The sequence below is a fragment of the Megachile rotundata genome, chromosome 4 (assembly GCF_050947335.1).
Source record: "Megachile rotundata isolate GNS110a chromosome 4, iyMegRotu1, whole genome shotgun sequence".
Classification (NCBI taxonomy): Eukaryota; Metazoa; Arthropoda; class Insecta; order Hymenoptera; family Megachilidae; genus Megachile; species Megachile rotundata.
This window is the reverse complement of record NC_134986.1, coordinates 5,228,132-5,256,086: the sequence shown is the minus strand read 5'-3', so window position 1 is coordinate 5,256,086 and position 27,955 is coordinate 5,228,132. Positions and strand designations below refer to the sequence as shown.

At 30.3% G+C, this 27,955-nt stretch overlaps 1 protein-coding gene and 1 long non-coding RNA gene across 5 annotated transcripts in view; one reads left to right on the top strand and one right to left on the bottom strand.

Moving 5' to 3' along the window:
* Positions 1-77: 77 nt before the first annotated feature.
* Positions 78-27,935, bottom strand: LOC100878920 (diacylglycerol lipase-beta). Of its 4 annotated transcripts, XM_003701803.3 has the most exons (14): positions 27,461-27,932; positions 19,022-19,120; positions 10,163-10,375; positions 7,203-7,519; positions 5,933-6,076; positions 4,259-4,427; positions 3,734-3,854; positions 2,946-3,089; positions 2,722-2,833; positions 2,001-2,093; positions 1,767-1,921; positions 971-1,120; positions 691-809; positions 78-584 (listed from the first exon to the last, which is right to left on the bottom strand). In XM_003701803.3, exons 2-14 carry the CDS (start codon positions 19,114-19,116, stop codon positions 413-415), a joined length of 2,004 nt encoding a protein of 667 aa, XP_003701851.1. In that variant the 5' UTR covers positions 19,117-19,120; positions 27,461-27,932; the 3' UTR covers positions 78-412. The 4 variants fall into 4 exon arrangements, 3 of the variants coding, with proteins under 3 accessions (XP_003701851.1, XP_076387479.1, XP_012137301.1); XM_076531364.1 differs by lacking the exon at positions 19,022-19,120; XM_012281911.2 differs by lacking the exons at positions 19,022-19,120; positions 27,461-27,932 and adding an exon at positions 7,629-7,669 and having other exon boundaries at positions 10,163-10,299.
* Positions 18,853-27,955, top strand: part of LOC143264396 (uncharacterized) — a 31,903-nt gene continuing 22,800 nt past the window's right edge. The window contains exon 1 of the long non-coding RNA XR_013038119.1: positions 18,853-18,908. This is a non-coding gene — a long non-coding RNA (uncharacterized LOC143264396). The remainder of the gene's footprint in view (positions 18,909-27,955) is intronic.

The following is a 27,955-nucleotide window of genomic DNA, read 5'->3' as shown; positions in this document are numbered from 1 at the left end:
TGTTTTATTTTGTTTAAACCGATTGGTACAGAAGGTTTTACATTATTTGGTACAGAAGTCACAGATACACCAAAATATCGATTTTTCATATTAATTTATTGAAATCAATAATTTAGTGACAGATGAAGTTTATTATAGTGCAAAACTTAAAGTACATTCGAAAATATTTTACATCTATCCGCAGTTGCATCGTTTTAAAAGAAACCATTAAATGGATTCTTCATTTTTTGGCATATTGAATTTGATAATGAATCGCAATAAAACACAATCGTCTTATATCACAAAAATATAAAAACATTTGTACTGTTCCGCATCGGAAGCAACAATTTAGTCCCTGATAAATTATCGATTAGAAACTATAATTTTTATATTTTTTTTCCTTTTCTTCTACTTCTTTTTAACTATGTTAATATTATAGATGAACTGTTTGACTACTTTGCTGTTTCGCCGTTGCTTTAAGGACACATTGTACATATTTTGGCAAATGATCTAACCCCATTCGTGGCGTTACAAGCAGTTCCGAAAATTCTTCCGGTTGACACCATCGCATTTCATATTTTTGCTTCTTTGCTTTTTTCTTTTTCCTAAAAAGAACATAAATTTTAACATTAATATCTTCGAATAATATTAAGAGTTCATAAACAATTTTTTGATCAATTTATCGAAGGAAGTTGCAACATGGTAACTTACCCTCTTTTATCTTTTTGCTCAGCTTTACAACTTATTATATGAAGTATTCTGCCTGCTACGTATAATTTCGCTTTTGATAACCTCCTTTTTGTTATATCATCCTCGTATATCTGTTGTTCCTGCAACAGAATATAATTACTTTAATTCAATATTTTTAATGTCTTCCACAGCAATATAAAATATCGGCGATTTGGATTCAGTAATGTAATAAGTTTATTTTGTATTATTAATAAGTCTATTTTTCAACCGTATATGTTGAAATTCTATATTAAAAATGTACCTCTGTTTTCGGAACATATTTTATGTTTAGTAAGGGCGATTGTCCTGCTGAGGTGTTGATTACCCCGCTATCAGTCCACGCTCTATTGAGATCTTTTTCTGGTATTTGACCAAGCAGCATATAACTTAAACCATTTAATATCACTCTGTACTAAAAGAAAACAAATATTTAGTATGTTACACACACAGTTTCTTTCTTTCGTTTACGTATATAATTTTAGTCACATGAAGGGTGATCGCGATACGTGGACGAATTTCTCTTGAAAGAACCTTAAAAAAGTTGTACTATTTTTCAGTAACAACAAGGTGATCGATATTCAATTTTTAGATTTACATTATTTTCCGAGAAATGACCTGTAAGGTCATGAAAAGGCATTATCGCAAACGCATATGTATTTTTGCAAGTACATGTACCACACGTGTTATGTATATTTCAGAAATATATGCAGTTACTCGCATTAATATTCGGACTAGAACTGTTTGTTATCTTGCGTAAGAGGATGACATAAGAAATGACTAAATGACATAGTTTGTTTAAAATGTATTGCATATTGAAAAATAATTGAAATGGAACTTCGTATATTTTCAATTTGCAATCTGTGAAATAAGTAGTATGATTAACAATTCCTGCTTATATACAATAACAAATACAATGTCCGAATATTAATGTAACTGTACGTAAACTAACGCATAAATCGACACCTGATTTTTGAATATTTAACATAAACAAGCTAGTTAGAAAGTGGTTCGTATCAAAATATTAGGTGATTATAAAGATTTTGAATTAATTAATGTACCTTGGGTAATCGACAAGACTGAAGGCACATGATTAATGATACTCTGAGATCCTCTATACTGTTCATACTTAGCCTCATTACTAAATCATCGCCAACTCCAATCGTTAGAGCGAATTCTTCCGACGCTTTGGCAGCTTGGCGAGATAAAAGACCGGCTAATTAAAGGATTTCTCATTAGTCAATAAATTAATATGTCGGAATTGTTACGTAGACGAACGTTTGGTAAATAATCACCTGGTGTGGAAAACGCGTAGACCTTTACATTCGGGTATCGTGGTCGCAAGTAAAAAGCTAAAAGAATACCGATACCAGCACCCAGACTGTGACCTGTATTCGAAATTAATTTTTACGAATGATTTGTTACAAAATATCAATATATTCAATTTCTTTAACTTCCAGTATTTTTAACGCATTTTTGGTTAAGAAATTATTACGAAAATTTTAAAATGTAGAAAAATGATTTTGAATCTTGGCGCCATTATTTTGAAAATGGAGACGCAGGAATGTGGATTTCTCAATTTAATTTCGCGTAAAGAATTTTTAGACAATTTGTGTATTAATAAATAGAGAGATATGAAAATTAAAGAAATTGATCGATTAGTGATTACTAAATACTAAATATAATTTATTATTTTCCTTTACACTCGAAAATTTTTGCTTTTTGCAGCATCCTTAAAACTAGTTTCCTTAAATTTACTAGTTGAAAAGTTTGCTAAATTTTTTTGAAGTTATCATTTTTCTGTTATAATTTTTATTATCTGTTTCGCTATGATTATAAAGTGTAAGACATAGTTAAAAAATACTTCCAAGTTATCGAATTAAATCGAATTAAATCGCTCGTGTCATATTAATTCTGTATTAATATATTAATACGTATAATAAGCATCTTCAAATTTATTAAACTATATAAACTTTTAATTCATTAAGATAATGCATATTGAAAAATTTAGTTTACCTGTGATCATTAAATTAAATTCAGAATACGTAATGAACGCTCGTTCCAAGACTTTATTTTCATCCAATTGGTTTAAAATGAACTTGGCTGCTGCAATCATACAGGTGTGTCCCTGTATAAACGAGCATGAACGAATTCGTTCAGTCAAAGTTTAATTTTCTGTTTCGTGAATAATTTTAATAAAGAATATGTAAAGGTCATATCATTTGTTGGTAATGATTTACCTGCGAGCCAGGTGGCACACCTTCCCATTCGAAAACGTCGGAATCGGCAGCGAAGTCCGTGAATATATCACGTATCGACAGAGAACCTCGTATTACAATGACGATTTTTTTCATTTTATGGTCGACGTACACGCAGTACGGTATCTGTAAAGTGTTTACAAGCTTAAATTGCAGTGTTCTGTCAGAAAGATAGTAGACTCTCATTATTTCTGTCTGCGACATGGAAACTCCTTGAAATTGACGATATTGAAGGTGCGGAATTTAACATTGTTTACCGAAGTTTCCATATTCAAGTTTTGAAGTAAAAACTTTCCAATACAATTTCAAAATTTCAGTATTGAAACTTAAACTTTCAAATTAAATTTTCAAATTTAAGCTTACAAATTGAATCTTCAAAATTTTAATTTTTAAATTTAAGTTTTCAAATTAAATTTTCAAATTTAAGCTTTCAAATTAAATTTTCGAAATTTTAATTTTCAAATTTAAACTTACAAATTGAATCTACAAAACTTTAATGAAGTATAAGATTACAAATTGAATCTTCAAAACTTTAATCAAATTTAAGCTTTGATCAAACTTCAATCAAACCTCAGCTTTCAAATTAAATCTTACAAATTTTATTTTCCAAATCTCAGGTTTCAAATCGAATTCTCTAAATTTTAATTTTCAACTGTAAATTTTTCAGTTGCAATTTTCAAATCTAAGTGTTGAAACTAACCGTACGTGTAAGTCAGTATGGAGATTGCAATATAATTACAGTTTATAAAAGCGGGTTGTTCGGTACAAACCTCGCATATGCGATCTCGAAACGATGCAAACAGTATGTCGTCCGCAGATATACCTGATAAATCTTTGAAACCTCCTAAATAACAATAGCAACAATTGTCACCGTTGATTGCGGTATGTTTCCTGCAATTTAATTATGACTAATTAGTTGCGACATTAGATGATCATCTGTGCTTAGAAACAGTCAAGATTTCATTTGTTCATAATTTAAGAATGCATGAAATGAAATTGAAAAATATAGTTGAATATAAAAATAAGTAATCGTACTTTTAAAATAAATATAATCTAAATTGAGTTACTCTAATACTATATTATTTTCACACTGTTTCATTAAAAAATATACTATCATTATAATAATAGTTTTGAACACGACCCCAAAATATGCAAGATTTTTTCAAATTAGAAAGTTTTTATACTTTTATCGAAATCATTTTTATTTTTGTCGATATTTACCGATATTAATGATTTGTCGATACATTTAACATGGATTTCAATTGATTGTTCATTTTTAATAAACAAGAATTTACCGGAAACATCCGCAACACGTCAAATTTGCGATAACTCGAAAACACCCCGTGTAGCAGTGTTTATACATAACAAATATCCATCCATAAACGGCTAGACAAATTTTCATGTAGTGAAGTGCATCGTCCAAGGACATCCAGCTTGGTGCGTCATGAAATATTGCAGATACATCTGGAAGGAGAAATCGTACTCGTTAATCGATAGGAAAAAATAAATTAATATGTTATCATCACGCAACTTTGAAATTTTCCTATGTTTATTATAATATTTATTCTCGTCGCGTTATGTGGGATAATCAAATATAAACGAGCCTTCTTTCAAAATTATTTACGAGTGTACAAATTGTTTGTCGAGTCTCCTTCTGTGATGCGTTTTTTCCAACGTCTGGGCAGATTCTTTATTCCACGTTTTTTACTTGATCGTTGTGGATGTGGATTTGCAACACGACCTTGCTTGAAATCGTTGCACCTTCACTCTTGGCCATGAAAAGGTATCTACCCCAAACTAGTCTCCGATTTTCGGCTGGTTTCACGCCTTCGCGAGATACGAACTTTATTATACGGTGCTCAATGGAAACGCATAGTTTTCTCAAAAGTTTTCTTAGAACTTCTTAGTGTGAACTGCTCAGAACTTCTGAACGAACGGGATGAGCCGACTTCTTTTCTTTTCTTACTCTAAGAATGCCTGCCTAGAGACTTCAATTGTTTAATCACGCACAAATTATTTCCAAATACACAGCGAGAAAGGCTCATTCATATTTCATTGCCCTATATACATTTACAAAAAAAAAAGATGGCAAAATCCCATTTTCGTATTTATTTTTATGTAAGATTGTAAAAAACTTTTATGGACTACTTTTGTGTTATTTATAGACACATGAAACTTTCTTTGAGAAATTTTAAAGAATCATTCTGAATTTTATTCGAATCAAATGAATTATGAAAGTACACTTTGTACAAACTCAAAAGCCTCGATCTTAAAGTTTCAAAAGTTTTGAAATTCTTCAAATTATTTTGTACAGAATAAAAATATTAGAAGACTGAAACTCTGAAAATTTTGAACGAATTAAATGTTTTGAAATTCTTAAAGTTTTTAAAATTTTCAGAATTATTAAATGTATTAAAAGTTTTGGAATTCTTAGAGTTCTTGAAATTTAAAAATTTTAAAAGTCTTGAAATCCTCAAGATACTTTTCGAAGTTTTTGAAAATTTTGCACATTCTAAAAATATTAAAAAGCTGAAACTCTGAAAATGTTGAACATATGAAATGTTTTGAAATCCTTAAAGATTTTCATATTTTAAGAATTATTAAATGTATTAAAAGTTTTGGAATTCTTAGAGTTCTTGAAATTTAAAAATTTTAAAAGTCTTGAAATCCTCAAGATATTTTTCGAAAGTTTTGAAAATTTTTAAGTAACAAAAATTTTAATATCCTTCTCCTTCTCCTAGTTTCGTAAGTTTTTAATGTCTTCCAAATTTTTTAAGTTCTGAAAACGCTACTAATCTTTAAATTTTTAAAGGTACTAAGAATCTCGAAATTTTTAAAGTTACTTCTGAAATTCCTATAAAATTTTTATGACACAAGTTTCTAAGGTGTCGAAAGCGTGGAAAGTCTGAAATGTCTTTCTAATTACAAAACACCGCGAATTATAGAGAAGTATAGCACAGAATACATACCGGAAGTGTAGACTGGAGCAGGAAGCATGTTTAGACGTCGTAATTCGTGGGTTTCGTATTTTTGTCGAATTCTGAGCAGAATTATTCCTGCCAAGCAGTCAGAAGGTACTAAATCCGTTCCACGAAACAGACAGGTAAGTCCGGCTGTAAAATGTTGTTTAATAATCAGTATAATTATAAACTACTCTAAATGTCTTTTGTTGTGGGCCAAAAGTCACGTCATTTTTGTCAGCAGATTTAATTTATGTCATTTTCACAAAGAACCAAAATAGTACATGCAAGAAATGAATTCATATAAATTCACGTTCAAAATAAAAAAGCTTTTAATAGTCATTGCACCGAGTCCTATACGATTATGTTACACACTGACGCTATTTGTATATGTGTGTTATATGTAAACTATTATATGTAACAGTTTATATGCGAGCTGTTATTTTCGGTATTTATGTACCATACTCCTAGGACTCTGATTTGATTGTCATTTAATACATAATTCAGTATTGCAGCTTTAAATTAATTTTTTGTCATACATGTTTTATTTACACATCGATAGTTTATGACTTTTAATAGTCAAAATTACTGCTACATACTCTAAACTTCTTTGTTAATAAAAAACTTTTTAACACTTTAATGGCCGTTTCATATGTGTGTGTGTCACATGTGTCATTGGCCGGCACCCTTTGTGTGATGATTGCTTTAATAACTATCACACAAACGTAAAATGCTAAATTTGTTATTGTTTTCGTTTGTTTTATGTGTATGTACACACGTCGAATTATTTCGTGAATTTATATAAATTTTCTTTAAATTAATTCTTTAAAAATATTGCCGACCCCTTGCGACGTTTGACTGCGTGCGGCCATTAAAGTGATAACACTTTACTTTTTAACAAAGCAACGGTTAAAACCTCCTGAAAGAGTAACTGACAGAATCAAGTCAAGGTCATGGGCAGCCTCCCCTAAACGTAATTTTTACCCCATTTTAACACGTTGACTGCCACACAGAAAATTATATTAGATAGTATTTTTGTTTCTAATAAATCTTACCAAATATTCTCACAATATTTCGTTATATTATTCATAGTTTCAAATAGTTAATACGAATATTTCCAATTAGTTTAGTAGACAAATTCTTAATATAGATGGTAGATTCGTATGGAAGTGTCATCTATATGTGGCTAATGTGGCAGTCAAAATGTCGATCGAACGAATGCGTCAAATGTAAAATCGTCGGCAGGACTTTTACCAGACCAGCCGTACCTATTTCTCACCAGCGAAATGATCGAAGGCCAGGTTAGCATTTTCATCTTTCTTCATCCAGCAGAAACATCTGAACCTGCGTCTCCAGTTGTTGGCCAATTTGTCGTGTAGAGTAAAAGAGTCGTATTGTTTCTTTTCTAATGATCCCATAGGATCGAATATCACCACTAATCCAACAATCATCAGACCTATGAGAACCCAGTCGAAAACTACTAGCGTCTTCACTACGCTGACGGTATAGTGCTCGTAACTGCACTCAATTTCTGATCCGAACATCCACAAACTTCCTAAAGCATTCCATGCTATCTCGGGTAGGAGTAATAATATCCTATAAACGGTTTTATATAAATTTTATACAAATACGTTAAATAAAGATCAAGTATGAACAAGGAGTACTTGTACTATTGTTGTAAAAATTTAGTTTTTGTGAAAAATACCTTGGTGAGGTGTTAGAGTTGGAAGATGTCATAGTACACTTCTGTTATATTGCCAAAATGTAGATTATTACGTTTTCTTATTTAGAGGTTCAGGATTTTAGAGATGTAGAAGTTTGGAATTTTAGGAATTTAGAAGTTTAGGTGTTTAGGGACTTGCGAAATTAATAATTGAGAGAATAAGAAATTATAGAATTATAGATTTAAGAATGTTAGGAACTTATGAGTGTAAGAATTTGGAAAGATGGGAATTTTAAAATATAGAGATTTTGAGATTAAAAAGTTTGGAATTTCGCCTTTTTTAAATTGGAATTTAATAAACATGAAAATTCTAGAGATTGGGGAATTAGCAATATAGATATTTAGAAATTTAGTAATTTAGAAATTTAGTAATTCGGAAATTTAGAAGTTCGGAAATTTAGGAATTCGGAAATTGAGGAATTTGGAAATTTAGAAGTTCGGAAATTTAGGAATTCGGAAATTGAGGAATTTGGAAATTTAGAAATTTGGAAATTTGGAAATTTGGAAATTTGGGAATTCAGAAATGTAGAAATTTGGAAATTTGGAAATTCGGAAATTCCGGGAATTCGGGAATTCGGAAATGTAGAAATTTGAAAATTTGGAAATTCGGAAATTTTGGGAATTCGCAAATGTAGAAATTTGGAAATTTAGAAATTGAGAAAAAATATAGCCGGATAAGGTAGTCAAATGTGCCCCCGAGTCAAATGAAAAATCCAATACGTCAGTCGGCAGCATATCCAAAAAAAGCAAACGTACGAAAATTCCGAAAAAATTCTAAAACATTGAAGTCCTCGTAGCGCAAATTATAGAATTTTTTTAGATTTCTTGATCGCAAATTGTAGTTGTAAAAAATCCGAAAAAATGCGATTTTTTAATGAAGATGTCGGAGCACTACTTTTATATTAATGTAGTAGTTACTGTCACGCGATTTTATGAGGAAATCCCGGTCATGCAAAAAAATAAAATCCATTAAAATTTTATGAAAAGTAATAATGAAATACATTAATGATACAATCTTGCAATAAATAAAAATGAAGTAAATTTTAAATGAAACTTAGGCAATTACTTAGAACAATGTAACTTTTAGTTTTATATATTTTACACTGTCAGTCTGTGACTGACGTAGCAGTCCACGCATTCAATTGTTAAAAAAAGCAAAATACGTGCTGAAGAAAAGCTAGTTAAGTCATTCAGTGAGAAAATAACGCTGCGCGTAAGTACGTGCATATTTTTTTAGAACAATAATATTTACAGTTCATCGTGATTATGCGTTAAATAACTATGTTTATGCAAACCTTTGCAGAACTTTGTAGAAATTTGCACAAGATTTCTATTGCTGTCTGTACATTATTATTAATGATTTATCGATGTTTTTCAGCAATTCAACTGAATTGAAATTCATATTATTACAGAAATGTCAATAGAAGAAAAAGGTGGTTTAATTACGTCGGAGCAAAAAGTCATGTGCGTCAGTGAATGTTATTGAGCATTTATGCAATTGGAATGGTCTAATTGTGATGTTCATAAAGTATAAGCGAAATATATTAAAAGGTCAACTGATAAAACTTCTATTGTGAGTAATCAGATACATTGTTGCAGTTTATGTAATTTTCTATCTTTAAATTTTTTGCCGTAATGAATATTCATAGACTTTCAATTTTAATGTTATAATTAGGTGTTAGAATATTTTTGAATATGCGAACTCGTATAACTTGGAATTTCCACGTTTAAATATTTGTGCTGTTGAAGTTTTTGAGGTCGAAATTTTAGAAATTCAAATTTTCCAATTCTTTAATTTCTATAATTGTAGAACTCTTATCTAAATTTCTAGATTTTTGAATTTCTGAATTTCTGAATTTCTGAATTTCTGAATTTCTGAATTTCTGAATTCCTAAGTTCCCAAGTTCCCAAGTTCTCAAGTTCTCAAATTTCCAATTTTCCAAATTTCCAAATTCCCAAATTCCCAAATTCCCCAATTCCCAAATTCCCAAATTCCCAAATTCCCAAGCTCCCAAGTTCCCAAATATACAAATCCTCAAATTCCCAAATTCCCAAATTCCCAAATTCCCAAATTCCCAAATTCCCAAATTTCCAAGTTCCATAACTCTAAAATTCTAAAATTTTTTAATTTTCAAATTAAAAATTTCCTAAATCCCAAAATTCCAAAATACTAAAATTGCACGATTTTAAAATTTCAAAGTTCGAAAATCGCAAAATTTCAAAATATCCAGAATTTTAGAAGATTCTAAGAAGATCAGAAAGGACTAGAGTATTAGCAGGATCTGAAAAGAATAGTATATCCAGAAGTTCGTAAAAGTATAAAATATCCAGAAGTTCATAAAATAATAGAATATCCAAAAGAATATTCGGAAGATCAGAAAAGAATAAAGTATTCAGAAGATTAAAATAGTCTTCAGACATGTAACCGATAACCTCTGTCAGTATTTTATAACGTACATCGTACGTTTATCTAATGATATGCAAGTCATAATACAACATGAAAAATATTCACTCACTTAGCTGTGACGAGAGGTTCGACATATTTGCGAGCACGTGTGTCCATTATAGCTCCTTTTGCGCTATGTCTTACGATGACCAACATGAAAATTATAGATATGAGTAAAAATACCGCTTCTCCGAGGAGATATACTCGAACAAGTTCTCCTCCTAATCGACAACTCCATGTGTATTCGTAGTATTTGTAACAGGCACCACCAATAAGCATTAACCTGTGAACAATGTAGAGTCACCATTAATTATTTACATCGATATCATTTTTTTATTTATTACATAAATGGCCCCGCACCAATTTTGATATTTATTCATTCTAAATATTCCTTTATATCCAAAAATCAATTACAGAAAGTTTCAAATGCCTACCCCGTCGTATAAGGGAGATATAGGGATAACAACCCTCAGAGTTAACGCCGATTTTCTCGAAAACGAGTTGTGATATCTGCACACATTCAAATGGAAAAGACAGATATTTATTAACTTTATAACATATATTTTTTTCAGAATTTTAGTTTAATCACAAGGGGTGGAAAAAAATTATTTTATTATTTGGGGGTGGTTTTTGAGAACAACCCTGTGAGTGACAATCTCCAAAACAATTAGGAATGATGTATTGCTATCGAATTATTATGTATAAAATCCTCAAGAGTGTCGGAGGGGTGGAACATGGTTAAATAAACTAAAGAATATAATGATAGCGCGATTATTTCGATAACCGGTAGCACACAGGTTGCAATGATTGCCTCTAACATATTCTGATTTTGCAATAATAAGCAAGGGAATACCCATTTTTAAAAATATATTTTACACCATTTACAAAATGCACTGTTTTGTAATACCGACCGCAGAGCAGGTATTCGTTCTCTCCTCGGCGACCGAGCGAGTAACTTATAAGACGCTTGTTTTCCTTATACCTCAAAATAAAATTAGTTACATTATCACAATGTTTGTATTAATTATTTACGCCTCAAAAATCCTGCACATGCACCAATATAAAAAGTGTGCAAGGGTATTGGGAGAATTGAAAAGAAATTCTACTGTTATGAAGGAAATTAATGGAAGGAAACTGTTATGAGACCCTTTGTACTTTATTTAACACTTCATTTAGGTGCAAGTAAGGACTCTATAGCACGGTTTGCATTATAAGTCATCACCAAGGTTATTAATTATCTAGAAAATAATTTGGGACGTCGAAGTCCCAGCAAGACTTTATGGAAGCACTATTTTTGTATAGTAATATTATATTATTTGGTAATATTTGAAATTGTACTTGCAGCTTGAAAAACACGAAAAGTTGAACAATGATTTTATCAAATAATTAAGAACATGATATAAAGAAATAAACATATTAATTATAATATGGATATAGAGAATATAATTAAAAATATAAATATAGAAAAATATTTAAATTTAAATGCAGAGAAAAAAGTAGTCAATAAAATTTATATACTTATTTATAACACTATCTTGTACATAAAAAACAGATCACTTCTGTCGCTGCTGTTTTTTTCGGTATTCAAAACAAAATTTTCCTCATTTATACATCTGTAATTGTTATATTTTGAAGACTTTGAACGTCTTGACTCAACTTTCGCAGAACATTTCACATCTTGCGATGTAACAAATATTGACAAGATGACACTCATTATTCTGGAAACGAATGTGTTTTGGCACAAATGCAAATATCCTTCTTGGAGCCTTTCAAAATGCGAAACAAAGAAGTATTTTGTAGAAAGTATCTCTAAACTCTGACACCGTCCTTATATTTCGCAAGCAGGTTTAACACTAGGTTTACGGAACGCATTTTGACGCATTTCGAATGTTTTTAGGAAAATTACAAAAACCGTTCGCATTTTATTTTATTTCTTGTACTGACTTTTATCCATTGAACGATGTAAATATATATTGAAGTCTATTTTCTTCAAAAGCTTTGAAATATTGAAATTTGCTATGTTATACCTATCTCTACGTGCGTCAATTTAACGCGATCGTAAAGTAAATAAAATTTTTAGTAAATTAGTTTTACCGATGCAAAAATTACAACAATAATAAATGTGAATGCACCGACAATACCTTATAAACGACGGACTTCGCTATTACGGAGCCGCACGCGGTCGGCTCAGCCGGTATGCCGGGTTCGGATCCGGCGTCGCAGTACAAATCGCAGTTCGCAGGGTAGAGGGCGGTAAAAATATGAATATAGAATATTGAAGTAATGTACTAAAATATTATTGAATAATAAAAACTTCCTATAAATATATATCTCCTATTTTCATTTCTTGTAGTGTTTAATTACATTGCTTTCTAAGTGGTTGTTTTTCTTTAAATATATGTATTCGTTCAAATTGACGCATATTCGTAGAGATAGGTATATAAGAAATGTCCGTAAACCTAGTATTAAATGTGAAACAATGTTTCAGACGAAAGTTGTAGATATCAAGATGGTGGCAACAATTTGATCTTGAATCGAAGGTCACGTAAACGCCTTCAGTTTTTTAGATAGAACTTCCCATTTTTATTGCAAATTCTTGTAATTCTCATAGAGATGTTTTCAAACCATTTCTTGTGTTTGTTTTCTATGCAAGTCATTTGCAAGATATAAATCTTGAAAGTTTACATGTCGTCGGCATTCACATTGAAGGTTGCAAGATTTTTTTGTTTATTAACCCTGAAGCTTCATATCGTGGGAATAATTGGTATAAAAAACGAACATACGTCATGTTTAAAAAACATCTCGATAAGGGCTATAAGCATATGCAATAAAAATGGGGAGTTCTATTACAGAAACTGAAGATGACGTTCAAGTGATCTTGAAATGATCATCTAAGGTCAAAGTGTTGCCAATTGTTGCCAGCTTATGCCTCCATTGACATTCTATAACTTTTTCCATTTCTAAATGAAACATTTTCCCATATTTAAACCTGTTTCTGATAAGGGTGAAGACGGATTTTAACACGTTAGCTGCCACAGCAGTCACCGATGACTGACAATGTAAAATATATAAAAATACTTGCAATTATCAAGTATATGGGATTTCGATGACATTTCATGAAACTAGTTCGCAGGTTATATTTTGCAGATTGTAAAACGGGATTAGAAATCGGATTTCAATGACATTTCATGAAACTAGTTCATTGGTTATATTTTGCAGATTGTAAAACGGGATTAGAAATAGGATTTCAATGACATTTCATGAAACTAGTTCGCTGGTTATATTTTGCAGATTGTAAAGCAACGAATATAATAAAGCCTTTTATGTTGAGAGGATTTTATCACTTGAAGATTGTATTTGTCTTAATATTTTTGTTGTTTTCACATTCTTGAATTCCTGAGTTATCTTCATAATTGCAAATTGTGAAATCTACGTATGTAAACACTTCGACATTCTTAAATATTCAAATTACCAAGTTCAGAATTCTTAACTTATAAAATTCGCAAACGTTTGTATCCTTCAATTCATAAATTTTGATCTCATTGAACTTTCAAATATACAAGTTCCGAAATTTTTAACTTCTCAAGTTTCCAAACTCTCAAATTCTCAAATTCTCAAATTCTCAAATTCCCAATATCCCAAATTCTCAATGTCCCAAATTCCCAATATCCCAAATTCCCAATATCCCAAATTTCCAATACCCCAAATTCCCAATATCCCAAATTCCCAATATCCCAAATTCCCAATATCCCAAATTCCCAATATCCCAAATTCCCAATATCCCAAATTCCCAATATCCCAAATTCCCAATATCCCAAATTCCCAATATCCCAAATTCCCAATATCCCAAATTCCCAATATCCCAAATTCCCAATATCCCAAATTCCCAATATCCCAAATTCCCAATATCCCAAATTCCCAATATCCCAAATTCCCAATATCCCAAATTCCCAATATCCCAAATTCCCAATATCCCAAATTCCCAATATCCCAAATTCCCAATATCCCAAATTCCCAATATCCCAAATTCCCAATATCCCAAATTCCCAATATCCCAAATTCCCAATATCCCAAATTCCCAATATCCCAAATTCCCAATATCCCAAATTCCCAATATCCCAAATTCCCAATATCCCAAATTCCCAATATCCCAAATTCCCAATATCCCAAATTCCCAATATCCCAAATTCCCAATATCCCAAATTTGCAAATACTCATATTCTTAAATTCGCAAAATTCCCAAATTTCTCCAAAACTACAACCCTAGCAATACGACAATTCCAAAATCCTAAATCTATAATTTCATAAACATAAAAATCGATAAGATACCAACAATCATTATATTCCTCTTTCATTACATAGACATTCTTCCTATGCAATCTCACCATATCATCATACCGATACAGCAAAGACGTGTTAAAATATTCTCCACCATCTACTTGAAATTTATTCGAAAAAACATTCATAAAAAGGTGGTACAATGCTCACACTTCTTGCGTTAAAAAACGTACGAGAATTTGAAGACAAATTATTCAGAATTTTTGTCGGCCATTTATTCTCGTCTGCATACATCACGTGCGTATTTGCTTACGTATCTATGCAAAAACGGACGTGGTGAGAAATCACTTCCTTCTCGTCATATCTCCTGACAGTACAAATACATATAGACAGTAAATTATGCGATACAGTAATGATTCGGTATAAGCGAATCTCTTGTACCAGTGAATATAGCATAAATATATAAATATTATAAATAAACGAATCTCGTCTGAACTTTTCTTTGTATCATATAGGTCCTACATAACTTAACCCATTCGAGACCGATTTTATTAGGGATACTGAAAAGTATTTAAAATTTTTGGATGACTTCAAAGTTTTTCAATGAAAAATCGAAAGACTTTTTTTAAGAATGGAATTGAACTATTGCTTTTACGTTGGCAAAATGTATTAGAAAATGATGGAAATTATTTTGTTGATTAACATTTAGGATTTATTTAATAAATAAATGTTTTTCGCTAGAAAACAAAATTTTGATTACTTTTCGGTCCCCCAATACATCGTGTGCGCAATTCATTTTTGAGGTTGCACACCAAGTGTGCAATAGTAGTAATGAGTAATTATCAGTTATTCTGAGTAAAGTAGTCGAGATAAGACCTGTTTGTATTAATCGTATGGGTAAAGTGCAGAAAAACAAAATTTGGTATTGGTTTTTTTTATTATACTTTATACTACAAACACGGTGCTCAATCCGGTCCTCGCGATAAAAATATTCTGAGGAGCGAGGAGCACACACTGTGCGCAATCATTTTGGTTATGCGAATTCACTTATGAATTCGGCGATTTCCATAGTAAACAAGTTTTTTTATTAAAAATGAACAATATAAAGAGAAAAAATGTCGCTTCTGTGGACTCTGTTCGAATAAAGTTACAGTCTCGAATGGGTTAACGCTCCAAGTGTGTCTTCCAGGTACCACCGATGTATGGCGATACATTACTCAATTGTAATCAATATTCAGGGTGGCTCACCACATTTTGCCATCTAGATTTGCGTCATTATTATTACTCATAGCAAACAATGTTTCAAATGAATTTTTGAGAGGGGCATATGCTGGTGGTATATTTTTTTTGTAAGTAGACGTGTAAAGGACATACGAAGGTCATTAATGTTTTTTAAATGGAATCATATATTTTTTATTACATCAGCTGATACCCCTGCATATTCTTTACAAAAAAGTATTAATCTATTTATGTGAAAAAATCATTAGTTTAGGAGATATTTTAATTTTAATGTCTATTTACCGAAAAGGTTTAATGTGGCGACCGTTTGCATCAGAACACTTTCTGAATCGAGAAATTAATGATTTACTAACATTCCGTAGTGTATAATCTTTCTACATGTATAGCACTTTTTCCAGCTTCAGAATAAACTGATAACATATCTATCTTTTCTTCTTTAGAATAATTCATTATGAAGTGATAATTCACCGTATCGTCGTATTCACCGTATTAGAGACGTAACAGAGACTAAATTTCACTGTTACTCCGTAACAAAAAAAAACAAAAACTCGCAATTTGTTTGGTGACACGTGACCTCTCAAAGTATGTAGAAAAACATTTGCTGTTCAGTTAGGGCAATTAATAATATTGACCAGAAAGTCACGATTTCCTAACAACTTAGAACTAAAATATCTCCTAAACTAATGATTTTTTCACATAAATAGATTAATACTTTTTTGTGAAGAATATGAAGGAGTATCAGCTGATATAATAAAAAATATATGATTCCATTAAAAAAAAAACATTAATGACTTATATGTCCTTTTCACGTTCACCTACAAAAAAAATATACCACCAGCATATGCCTCTCTCAAAACCATTAAACTTCATCTGAAACATTGTTTGCTACGAGTAATAATAATGACGCAAATCTAGATGGCAAAATGTGGTGAGCCACCCTGTATATTGTAATCAAAATTATACTACTTCTGGGAAGAGCAAAGTCTGTTTGACTTTAATATTACTATTTACATGTCATTGTAGCATTTAAAATCTGACGCTTAAAAACTTGTAAGTGATGATCAGAATAAGTTTTCGATTTTCACAATTAAAAATCAGAGCATTAAGAGTTAATTGATGTTTTGCCGAACGGAGAAAGGGTCGGTGAACGAAAGAGACATCTAAATGATCCAACGTAAACAAACAGTAATATATCAGTGGGACAATACGAATAGAGTAAAAAAAGAGCTTATGAAGCTTTTATCAACATAATTGTGACTTTTTGCTGATTAAAATGAGACAAAACACGGCATAATTCAAGACTTTTTTACTTGTGATAATTTATTAGAGCATGTTTCATATAAGATGAATATTGGGAATTACAAATAAATGTGGCTTGAAGGACATTATGTTTGGTGTCAGTTTATTCAGGAAAACATCAGAAATATATTGGTAGAAGTTGTATAAAAAAAGAATTGAGAGATAATTAGAAATTTTAGAAATAAAGAAGATTGGAAATAAAGCATTAGGAATAATGGTGAGACTGTTGATCTTCGTTGTCTGCCACAATGGCGTCTCTCCTTTGTTGGCTATCCTTCTCTACTTTAGAAACCTTTACAAATCTACAAATTGTCAAATTCCCAAATTCGCAATTTCTCAATTTCCCAATTTCTAAAATACTCAAATGGCACAATTCCCAAATTCTTAATTTTTCGAAATCATAATTTCCCAAATTCTCAAATTCTCAAGTTCTTAAATTTTCAAATTCTCGAATTTCCAGCTTTCAAATTCCTAAATTCCCAACTCTCCAAATTTCCCAATTTCAATTTCTCAAATACTCAAATATTCAAATTCTCAAATTCTCAAATTCTCAAATTTTCAAATTTTCAAATTCTCAAATTCTCAAATTCTCAAATTCTCAAATTCTCAAATTCTCAAATTCTCAAATTCTCAAATTCCCAAATCTTTAATTTCCAAACTCTCAATTTCCCAAATTCTCAAATTCGCAAAATTGTCAAATTGTCCAATTCCCAAATTCCCAAATTCCTAAATCCCCAAATCCCCAAATCCCCAAATCCCCAAATTTCCAAATTTCCAATTTCTCAATTTCCCAATTCTGTAAATAGTCAAATACTCAAATTCCTAAATTCCCAAATCTTCAATTCAAATTTCCAAATTTCCAATTTCTCAATTTCCCAATTTCGTAAATAGTCAAATACTCAAATTCCTAAATTCCCAAATCTTCAATTTCTCAAATTCTCAAATTGCCAAATTTCCAAATTTCCAAATTTCCAAATTTCCAAATTTCCAATTTCCCAATTTCGTAAATAGTCAAATACTCAAATTCCTAAATTCCCAAATCTTCAATTTCTCAAATTCTCAAATCGCCAAATTTCCAAATTTCCAAATTTCCAATTTCTCAATTTCCCAATTTCGTAAATAGTCAAATACTCAAATTCCTAAATTCCCAAATCTTCAATTTCTCAAATTCTCAAATTGCCAAATTGCCAAATTTCCAAATTTCCAAATTTTCAAATTTCCAAATTTCCAAATTTCCAAATTTCCAAATTTCCAATTTCCCAATTTCGTAAATAGTCAAATACTCAAATTCCTAAATTCCCAAATCTTCAATTTCTTAAATTCTCAAAGCGCCAAATTTCCAAATTTCCAATTTCTCAATTTCCCAATTTCGTAAATAGTCCAATACTCAAATTCCTAAATTCCCAAATCTTCAATTTCTCAAATTCTCTAGTACTCAATTACCAAATTCTTAATTTCTCAATTTCTCAAGTACTCAAATTACCAAATTCTCAAATTCTCAATTTCTCAATTTCTCAATTTTTCAATTTCTCAATTTCTCAATTTCTTAATTTCTCAATTTCTCAATTTCTCAATTTCTCAATTTCTCAATTTCTCAATTTCTCAATTTCTCAATTTCTCAATTTCTCAATTTCTCAATTTCTCAAATACTCAAATTCTCAAATTTCCAATTTCCCAAAATTTCTAATTTTCTCCAACACAGCAACCGTAACAACACCAGAATTCCACAACTCCTAAATCTCATAAATCAAATATTTCATTAACATAAAAATCTTGAAATGAAATTTTTCGTCATTCATTAAATCAGTAAATGCAGTCGAAATCATATCCTATTTAATCTCATTTTAATCACAAATATGTCAGTAAACGTGTCATACAAAAAAAATAAACAATAAAAAAGTTTTATATCTGCATTGACATTGTCTCGCGAATATACATAAATCAGTTTCACATTACATTTTTCGGCATCGACCATATCGATCGTCTGAACATCACTACAGGTATTCTCCAGCAGTTTTTACCTTTTATATTGTCATTTTCGTTTACGCCGAATCACTACCATAACAATTTTTTATCATAAATAAGCGAGAGAAATTTGAATAACAATACTTACCAAACGGTTCGAAAGAAAATCTCGAACAGACCTGGATAGACAAGATCATCTGTCGCGGCTAGCCATTTTCTTCCGAAGAGTTTGATCGCAGGCATTTCCCTGTGAATTATATCAGAATACATTTCTCAACAATGCTGACTAAGACCTCGCAGTCCAGAACGTGCTTCGAAATAGAATTTAGTGAGCGTTTTGCAAATTAATATCCCCGGAAGTATTGGATCGATGCACAACTCGGTGTCTACTCTTTCTTCCTTTTTTTTAAACGAGTCATGTATTTTTCAGCACAGCACACTGTTTTTTAGTTAATATTCAAGCAATTTGGAAATTTTATGTTTTATTTCGTCGTTTTGCCATGAGGAAGTTGTTAAAATAATCTTGAAGGCTACCGGTTGGTAGAATTCCATGAAAAATGCGCGGAATAAAATAGTGGTTTCTTGTATCGTTAAGTCGAATAAATAATAAAAGGTTCTAATACAAAAAAGTGTGAGATAAAAAGTTGTGGATAATTATGTAATATGGCAGACTCTTGTTAGATGGCCACAGGCGAAGTTATAGCCAGTGGAAAATTTCTGTAGTTGGCCAGTCAGTATGAGTTTCTTTTTAAGCTTTCACATTTTAAGGATCAAAGATCTGGATATTTTTAGGTAAAGTCCAAATATAATTAATTTTTAGAAGCTGTATTCAATTTCTAAATTGTTAATTTATCGGATTTGTGAATTGACACGTTTCTGAATTCATCGAATCCTAAATTGATAGGTTTCTGAATGATAGAAATAGTAAATTATGAAATTTTTAAATATCGGAATACGGAAATTATTGAATTTTCAATTTTCTGAATTTTAAGATTTTTAGAAAATATTCTAAATTAATTGAGCTTCAATTTAATTTTTGAAGTTTCAAGTTCATTAATTCTAAAATGCAAAAGACTTTAAACTTGAATACAGCTAAACTCCTAAATTAAACATTCTTCAATTCTTAAATTTCTGAATTTCTAAAATTCTAAATTCCTAAATTCTCAAATTACTAAATTCCCACATTCCCAAATTCCCAACTTTCCAAATTTCTAAATTCTCAAATTCTCTCCAAATTATCAAATTCCTAAATTTCCAAATTCCCAAATTCCCAAATTCCCAAATCCCCAAATTCCCAAATTCCCAAATTCCCAAATCCCCAAATTCCTAAATTTCCAAATTCTTAAATCCCCAAATTCCCAAATTCCCAAATTTCCAAATTCTTAAATCCCCAAATTCCCAAATTCCCAAATTCCCAAATTCCCAAATTTCCAAATTCCCACATTCCCAAATTCCCAACTTTCCAAATTTCTAAATTCTCAAATTCTCTCTAAATGATCAAATTCCTAAATTTCCAAATTCCCAAATTCCCAAATTCCCAAATTCCCAAATTCCCAAATCCCCAAATTCCTAAATTTCCAAATTCTTAAATCCCCAAATTCCCAAATTCCCAAATTTCCAAATTCTTAAATCCCCAAATTCCCAAATTCCCAAATTCCCAAATTTCCAAATTCCCACATTCCCAAATTCCCAACTTTCCAAATTTCTAAATTCTCAAATTCTCTCTAAATGATCAAATTCCTAAATTTCCAAATTCCCAAATTCCCAAATTCCCAAATTCCCAAATTCCCAAATCCCCAAATTCCTAAATTTCCAAATTCTTAAATCCCCAAATTCCCAAATCTCCTAAATTCTAAAACTTCCAAATCCCCAAATCCCAAAATTCTCAAATTCCAGAATCCCTTCATCCTAAAATACTTAAAATCCCAAATTCCCAGCTTCCTAAATGCCTAAACTTCAAAGTCTAAAAGTTCAAATCATCTGAATATCCGGTATTCCAAACTTTCAGAGTTTCTGACGTCGAAAGGTCACAATTAACATAATAAACATAGTAATTATCATAATAACACGAAACGCATATTGCCAATATGCGTGAAAGTTCCTACAAATCTGTTTCTGTTGCAATATAACAAAAGTCTATTCTAATACCTAACCTACAAGGTAATGAATAAACAAAAGCAGCTCGGGTTTATTCATCATCTTACAATAATATTGCATCTAATTTGTATGGTGTAGTTGATATTATATTATTTGTATCTACGTACTACTACAGCATTAATGTCTCTTTGATAAAGTGATTTTGTAATACTATTGTACAGTAGTTTCATATTAATCAGTAGAGACATTCAACTCATTAATTACGGTTAATTTAACTATATTTCCACAGCAAACTAAACTATGAGGCATAGTTGTGAGACATGAATGTTTAAAATTCGAAGGCTCTTCGAAGAACCTTGATTACCATTACAAAATGGCGTCGATGCCCCTACGTTCACGCTTGTGAATCACATCTTCAGAAAGTACCACTTTTTCAATCACGGTTTAAAGTGTTTAATTTAAACTTTAATTTATATTATTTACTGCTGTTTATTAATACAGATTTCATATGTGACAAAATATTAAGAAGTAATCTTAATGTTAAATCACTTTAATAATGTAATCTTAATAGAAAAATTAAATCACGTTCTTTTAAACGCAAAGTAGAACTCGCTAAAATGGAACTCCTAATTCTTAAAGTAACGAGTGAATTGCAGTAGTTTGCAAATTGTTACAGTAGTTTATTAGTAATTAAATTATTATAACTTTCTGAAACTATGTCTTCCATAGATTTATAGAACGATTATGTACCTACAGTATACAAACAATCAGTGTTCAAACCTTTCGAATTGTACATTAAAATGACAAGAACGGTTTAAACTTTAACTTAAAGAGTTTAAAACTTTGTACTCAGTTTCTTATTATCTACCAACAGAATTTACAAAATAGATTAAGAGAGGCTGAATTAAATGTAGTGAAACAGTGCGCATGTGACAATTATATTTTATATTTAATACAAGTAGTAATTCAATAAAGATATATATTCAACTAATATATTTATTTGAATTATTTATAAGATCCAAGGGAAATTTGACGTCGAGACTCGACATAGGAGTGTAAAGGGTTAAACTTTAACTCAAATTATGAAAAACTATATCTAAAGAGTATTTAAATTATTATCAAAGTGCCCAAAATTATTTTACGAAAAGTAAAAAGAATTTCACAAAAAGTTCATTAGAACGCTTAATACAATGTTTTCGTAGTTTTTTGACATTCTGTTTGTAAAAGAATTAGTATGTTACCCGTCGAGTCCATTTTCTACATGCTTTCAAAGTTTCTTTTGTCGCTGTAACGTTGCGCATTATCCATTCGTTTCGTGGCTAGAAATTGTTAATTCAAAGTCAAACGAGAATGTTCGGCCGGCGATATAACAGGGATTATCAACGGCACAGTGAACGCAAAGTAGTATGTTTTGAACTTTTTCCACGGTAATTAATTTTGATGGTAGTTGGACGCTTGACAGTGTTGCAATGAATTTCTTTGGTCGTGAACTAGAGACCCAAGGGAAAGCGTTGAGAGAAAGTCTTTGTCTATCCTACATTTGAGAGTATTGACATAACTTTGCTCTTTAACTGGACCCTGACCCTGCTGAAGATTCAATTTTGTTCGAAATTCTGAGATTACTTTCACGCACCTTCATCTTTCGGTGATGCTTTCTTTTTTTTTGTCGGATTCCGTCAGCGACTTTTGCCAAGTAAGCGTTATTCTGATAAAATTGTTGCAATTAAAAATATTCTGGAGTTAAACCTACTTTCAGAATTATTCATTTATGTTGTTAATAAGATTTGATATTTAAAATTTGATGATTTAACTCAGCTTTTCCTCGCGAATTTGAATGCACAATGAAAAATACAATTTCAGTATCTTTTAAAATAATTTGTAAAAATTTTAACATTAGGATGAAACTTTACTTTGATTAACTTTAACATTGTTAGGAAATATGTAAATCATTGCCTGAATGATAGCATTTATTTAATTATAAAGTCACGTATTCTGGTAGATTGCTGAACGAATCTTGGAAGTATAAGTTCTGATACAAATTCGTGACATAAAAATATCACAAAATAACACGTATGTTACGTCAATTTAAAGCTTAAACATTATTTTCGAGGATTGTATAAAATTCCCCTTGATACTTTTAACGTACAATGATTAATCTACTGTACTGAATAATGATTTCATGTTAACCTGTCAGTCTTGTAATTTCGAAACGTGAACAATGATAACTTCATGACTTAAAAGCATCACAAAATGGCACTTATGCTACACTGATTTAAAGCTTGAGACTTCCTGAAAATGTCAGTATATAGATTTTGTTAAAATTTGTATCAGTGATTGATTACGAATTGTATTAAACAATGTTTTTATATTACGCGTCAATTTTTGAATTTCAAAACACTCTAAGGTAATATCATGACATAAAAGCATTAGATAATGGTACTTATGTTACATGGATTTGTAGCTTAAAGTCTCCCAAAAATGTCCACATAAAATTTGTGTTATTATATTTAGTACAATATAAATAATTATCAATTGTAGTGAACAATGATTTGATATATATCAAATTTTTTACTCCATCACGCAAAAGGTTTGAAATTATTTCATGACATAAAAGTGTCATGAAATGTCACTTATGCTACATGGATTGGAAGCTAAAAAAGTACGTATAGTATCTTTAATATTTCTAACATACGATATCAATTATAGTAAACAATGTTTCAGTGTCACATATCAAGTGACATAAACATATTGCAGTTTAAAAAAACTGATGTATTGTCAATTTTAAATGACATAAGCGTATTGCAAGGTAGCAAAAACATTATGTAAAATTGAAGCTTAAAGCAAAACTGATCACGTAAATGTTTCATCGGTATTCTTAACGTAAAATGGCTGATTTATCATTGAAACAATGAATCAACAGTTTACTCATCATTTTCCATCAGCAAATACTTCTAACTTGAAATGACTTATGTTATAGAAAACTTACACTTTTCGAAATAATCCCCTTCTTCAAACATAAAAGATTAGAAATATTCGCTGATAGGCACTACCGAATTAACACTGTTTCCAACAAAAAATCAATTCACATTAAAACTATTGATGAAAGGCTCATGCAGTCATATTCGCAGATCTTTAAGCTTTAAACTGGTGTACCATTCATTATGCAATACTTTTCAGTCATGAAATTCCACCAGACGTTTCACCTTTTGAAATCGATGTATGCAAAACTCCAATAATTCTCTTTTTCTGTTTTACGCTATTCATATTTAGAATATCGATGAAACGTTTATATAATCATTTTCGTGAATCCTTAAGCTTTAAATTGATGTAGGATGTTTTTATATCACAAAGTTTCATCAGACTCTTTCCGTTTCGAAACACTTTATTTCATATGCAGGAACGCAATTTTTGTCCTTACTCTGTTTACATCAATTATATGTTGATAAGCACTTTACGCAATTATTTTCATGAAATTGTAAACTTCAAATTGGTGTAATGCACTTGGTATTTCGCCATACTTTCACAAAATCGAACACTGTCCAAAATTTACAATTTTCTGTTGAGAATTAATTAATCTCCTTCGTTTTTAAATCTTTTCGTGTTAAATGTATGCATAAAAGGTGTAGACATTTTTATGAAAAATTTGATGTGCAACAAATATTGAATCGAAGTAAAACGATGAATTTGTTTTTACAATGGCGTTAAAATTCTGCATCTGAAAGTTAAATTAAACTGCATCTAAAGGTAGACATAATAAGCTATAAGAAGCTGGATTATTTATAAACCAAAATATCAACAAATCATATTTTTCTATGTGGACAAGATACGATATGTTAATTTTTAATTATTCTTCCCGAAAAGTTTTATCGATTATAAATTAGTGATGATTAATATTATCAATCAGTTTATTAGAGTAAGTTCTAGATACTCAATAATTATCATCGCTCATTCTCAACCTTTCCTGCTAATGTAAGCTAAAATTATCTACTTCCTAAACGTCACGAGACTGTATAAAAGCATTTTATTTTCTCGAAACCTTGAACTCCATTGTTAATGGAGACATGTAAGTAACTTCGATCGCGTGTAATATTGTACTATTTTATGTGTAATTTCCTTGACAGCTTTACCGTTGCACTGTTTCATAGAAATGGCGATAATTGAAATTATGTCATCGTAACTCTCGAGATTTCATAATCACTTTTATTTTTATTCTTCCAGAAATTGTGTTTCCATTGGAATTTCTCGTTGAATAAAATATTTATTTTTGTGTAATAATTTTTTGACACAAGTATAGTTTGAAATATAATTTATTTTGAAAAAATATTTTTGCAAATAAATATACAAATCACGATAATTGAAATTAGTCACCATTTTTCCTGAGATTTTTCGATCACTTTTATTTTTATTCTTTTAGAAATTCTGTCTTCTTTAGAAATTCCTTTTGAACGAAATCCTTCATTTTTTAATGAAAATAATTTTTTGATGCCGAAAGAATTTAATAATTTGTAATTAAAACTTTTTAACAGATATTTAAAATAAATATTTTCATTTGCAAATAAATAATTCTGTAATGACATTTTAAATTTGATAATTTGCAATTTTTATCGTTTGTAAACAAAAATGATTTTTTGTCGATTAAAAAAGTTTGAAATCTAATATATTTTTAGGATTAGTAATTTCTAATTCAATTGTTTAATTATTTTATTTTTAATAAATAATTATCTAAGGACAAAATGTTTGAAATGTAATAATTAGAAACTCTCCTTTAAAATTAAATAAAATTTATCAAATTTTATAAATGGAATTTGTTATTACTCTTAAAGGAAAACAATTTAATAGAATTTTAATTTAATTTATAAAATAAGATTTAATCTTTCCGTGAAAGTAAAAGACTGACAAGTTTACATTGACATATTCCTTACTATAACCTTCGAATGTTCTTAGTATTCAGAATTTATATCAATGAGAGAATGAAAAGTAATTGGGAAGCAAAGTGCATTTTATTTACAATTGAAATTTCACGGAATATTTTATCAAACTTGAGAATGTTGCAATTCTGAAGGAAAAACGTTAATGTGTTGCGAAAAATTGAATACCGATTAATTTTTCCCAAAGCGATTTATAACGTAATAAAATTACTCAACTCCTCAATCTCATATAATTGACACTAAATTTATGGACGTTTCATGACCATTCATTTCGTAATTAAAACTAAAATAAAAAAATAAGCTAATCAGATATGATATGAAAATTTATACAATGATTCTTCATCTAAAAGTTAACATATATTTTGACAAAAGCATTTTAGCATTTTCTATAGTTTAAACCGAAAATGTTCGTAAATATAACATTATCTAATTAAAAGTTGTATGAAATTTACTAGAAATTGTAAATAAAAGACTTAAGTTAAATTATTTTAATATTATCGTAAAATAAAATGTATATTTTAATAAATAGTACATATTAAATATACAAGATAAACTAGTATTCAAAGGAAATCTTATTCGAACAAAGAAACAAGCTTCTTTAGAATACAAGTTTCTTTGTTTCTTTGTTTGGAAATTTAGTGTAATCATTTTACAATGCGAGTATTAAATTTTTTGCGCGATGGCGCTTCAAACGTACTGGAAAGTGGCGGGAAGGATTTGAATTCAAAATAGTAATTTGAACTACAATAGTTAATTTTTAATCCAAAACTATTCTTTAATACTAACGTAGCAAATATAATGCAATACAATATGTTTTGTACTGAATATATTATTTGAAGTAGTAATTTTTAATCTGCGTAACGTTATTTAAAATATTAACGTAAGAAATAAGCAAACTTATAATTACTTTATGTAAACTAGTAAGTATTTATTTTTTTAACTGTTACTTGTTCAAAATTATAATTATTAATGCAATCTAATAATTCTTACATAGTATTATTTAAAATGGTAGTTATTTTTGCCTAAAATAGTACAGTAAATATTTTGTTTAATTCACTGCATTGCTGAAATAGCAATTATTAATTCTTGCAATTTATATTTTACAATTTATTCCTTGAATGTGTTACTCAAAATAGTAACTATTAAGCTTTAAAATTTTTATCTGAGCCAGTAATATAGTAAACATAAGTCAATGCTATATTCTATATTACTTGATATTATTTAAAATTGCAATTTCCAACCTCCCAAATTTCGACCAACATAAAAATACAACAAATAAAACGTAAGGCATACAACAATAAAGTCAAGCAATGAAACTAAAACATGTCTCCAAAAAAATAGAAATAAATTACATCAACTTACAAATCAAAAATGAAATCTATAGTACGAGTAATTTATTCCACATAAAAGCATGCGTGCACAAATGAAATTGCACCAAATAGAATTAGCACGGTGAATCAACACTGTTGTACATTAACCCGCAACAAACTACATAACGACTTTATCAATGAATAAACGAGAATTAATTTCCGGGAAAAAAGTTGATCCAAAGGTACATTTACCTGTCCGGCAGTCACGATGATCTCGTGGCTTTGAATCATTCACAAGACATCAGTTAATACGAACACTCACAGTCCACAAATGTAGTCACCGGATAGGATGCTGTCCGGTATTTATCGTTGAACGTACTCGTGTGACGAGTTCCCGATTAATTCTTTCTTTTTTAACAACCGGCAAGGTCTGAGAGCCGCGTACCGAGTCCCATACTCGCGAAAAACGTGAGCAAAAATTTCGCTGAGTGCCGCGTTTCGTCGTCCACGAAAGACGAAGAAGACGACGCCGGTCGTCGTTCAGAACTGAAAATTGTATCGGCGAGCAACAAGCAAAGTGCAGTTCGCACAATGCCGCTTGCAAACCTGTTCACCTTGTTTCGCGGCACCCCACGTTGTTTCTGACGTGCTGGTTGGCGGCGACTGTCCAACATTGCCACGAACTTTCATTTCGTTCCTCTCCATCACACGTTCCTTGCCTCAAGAGAGATGAAAAAGAAGCAACGA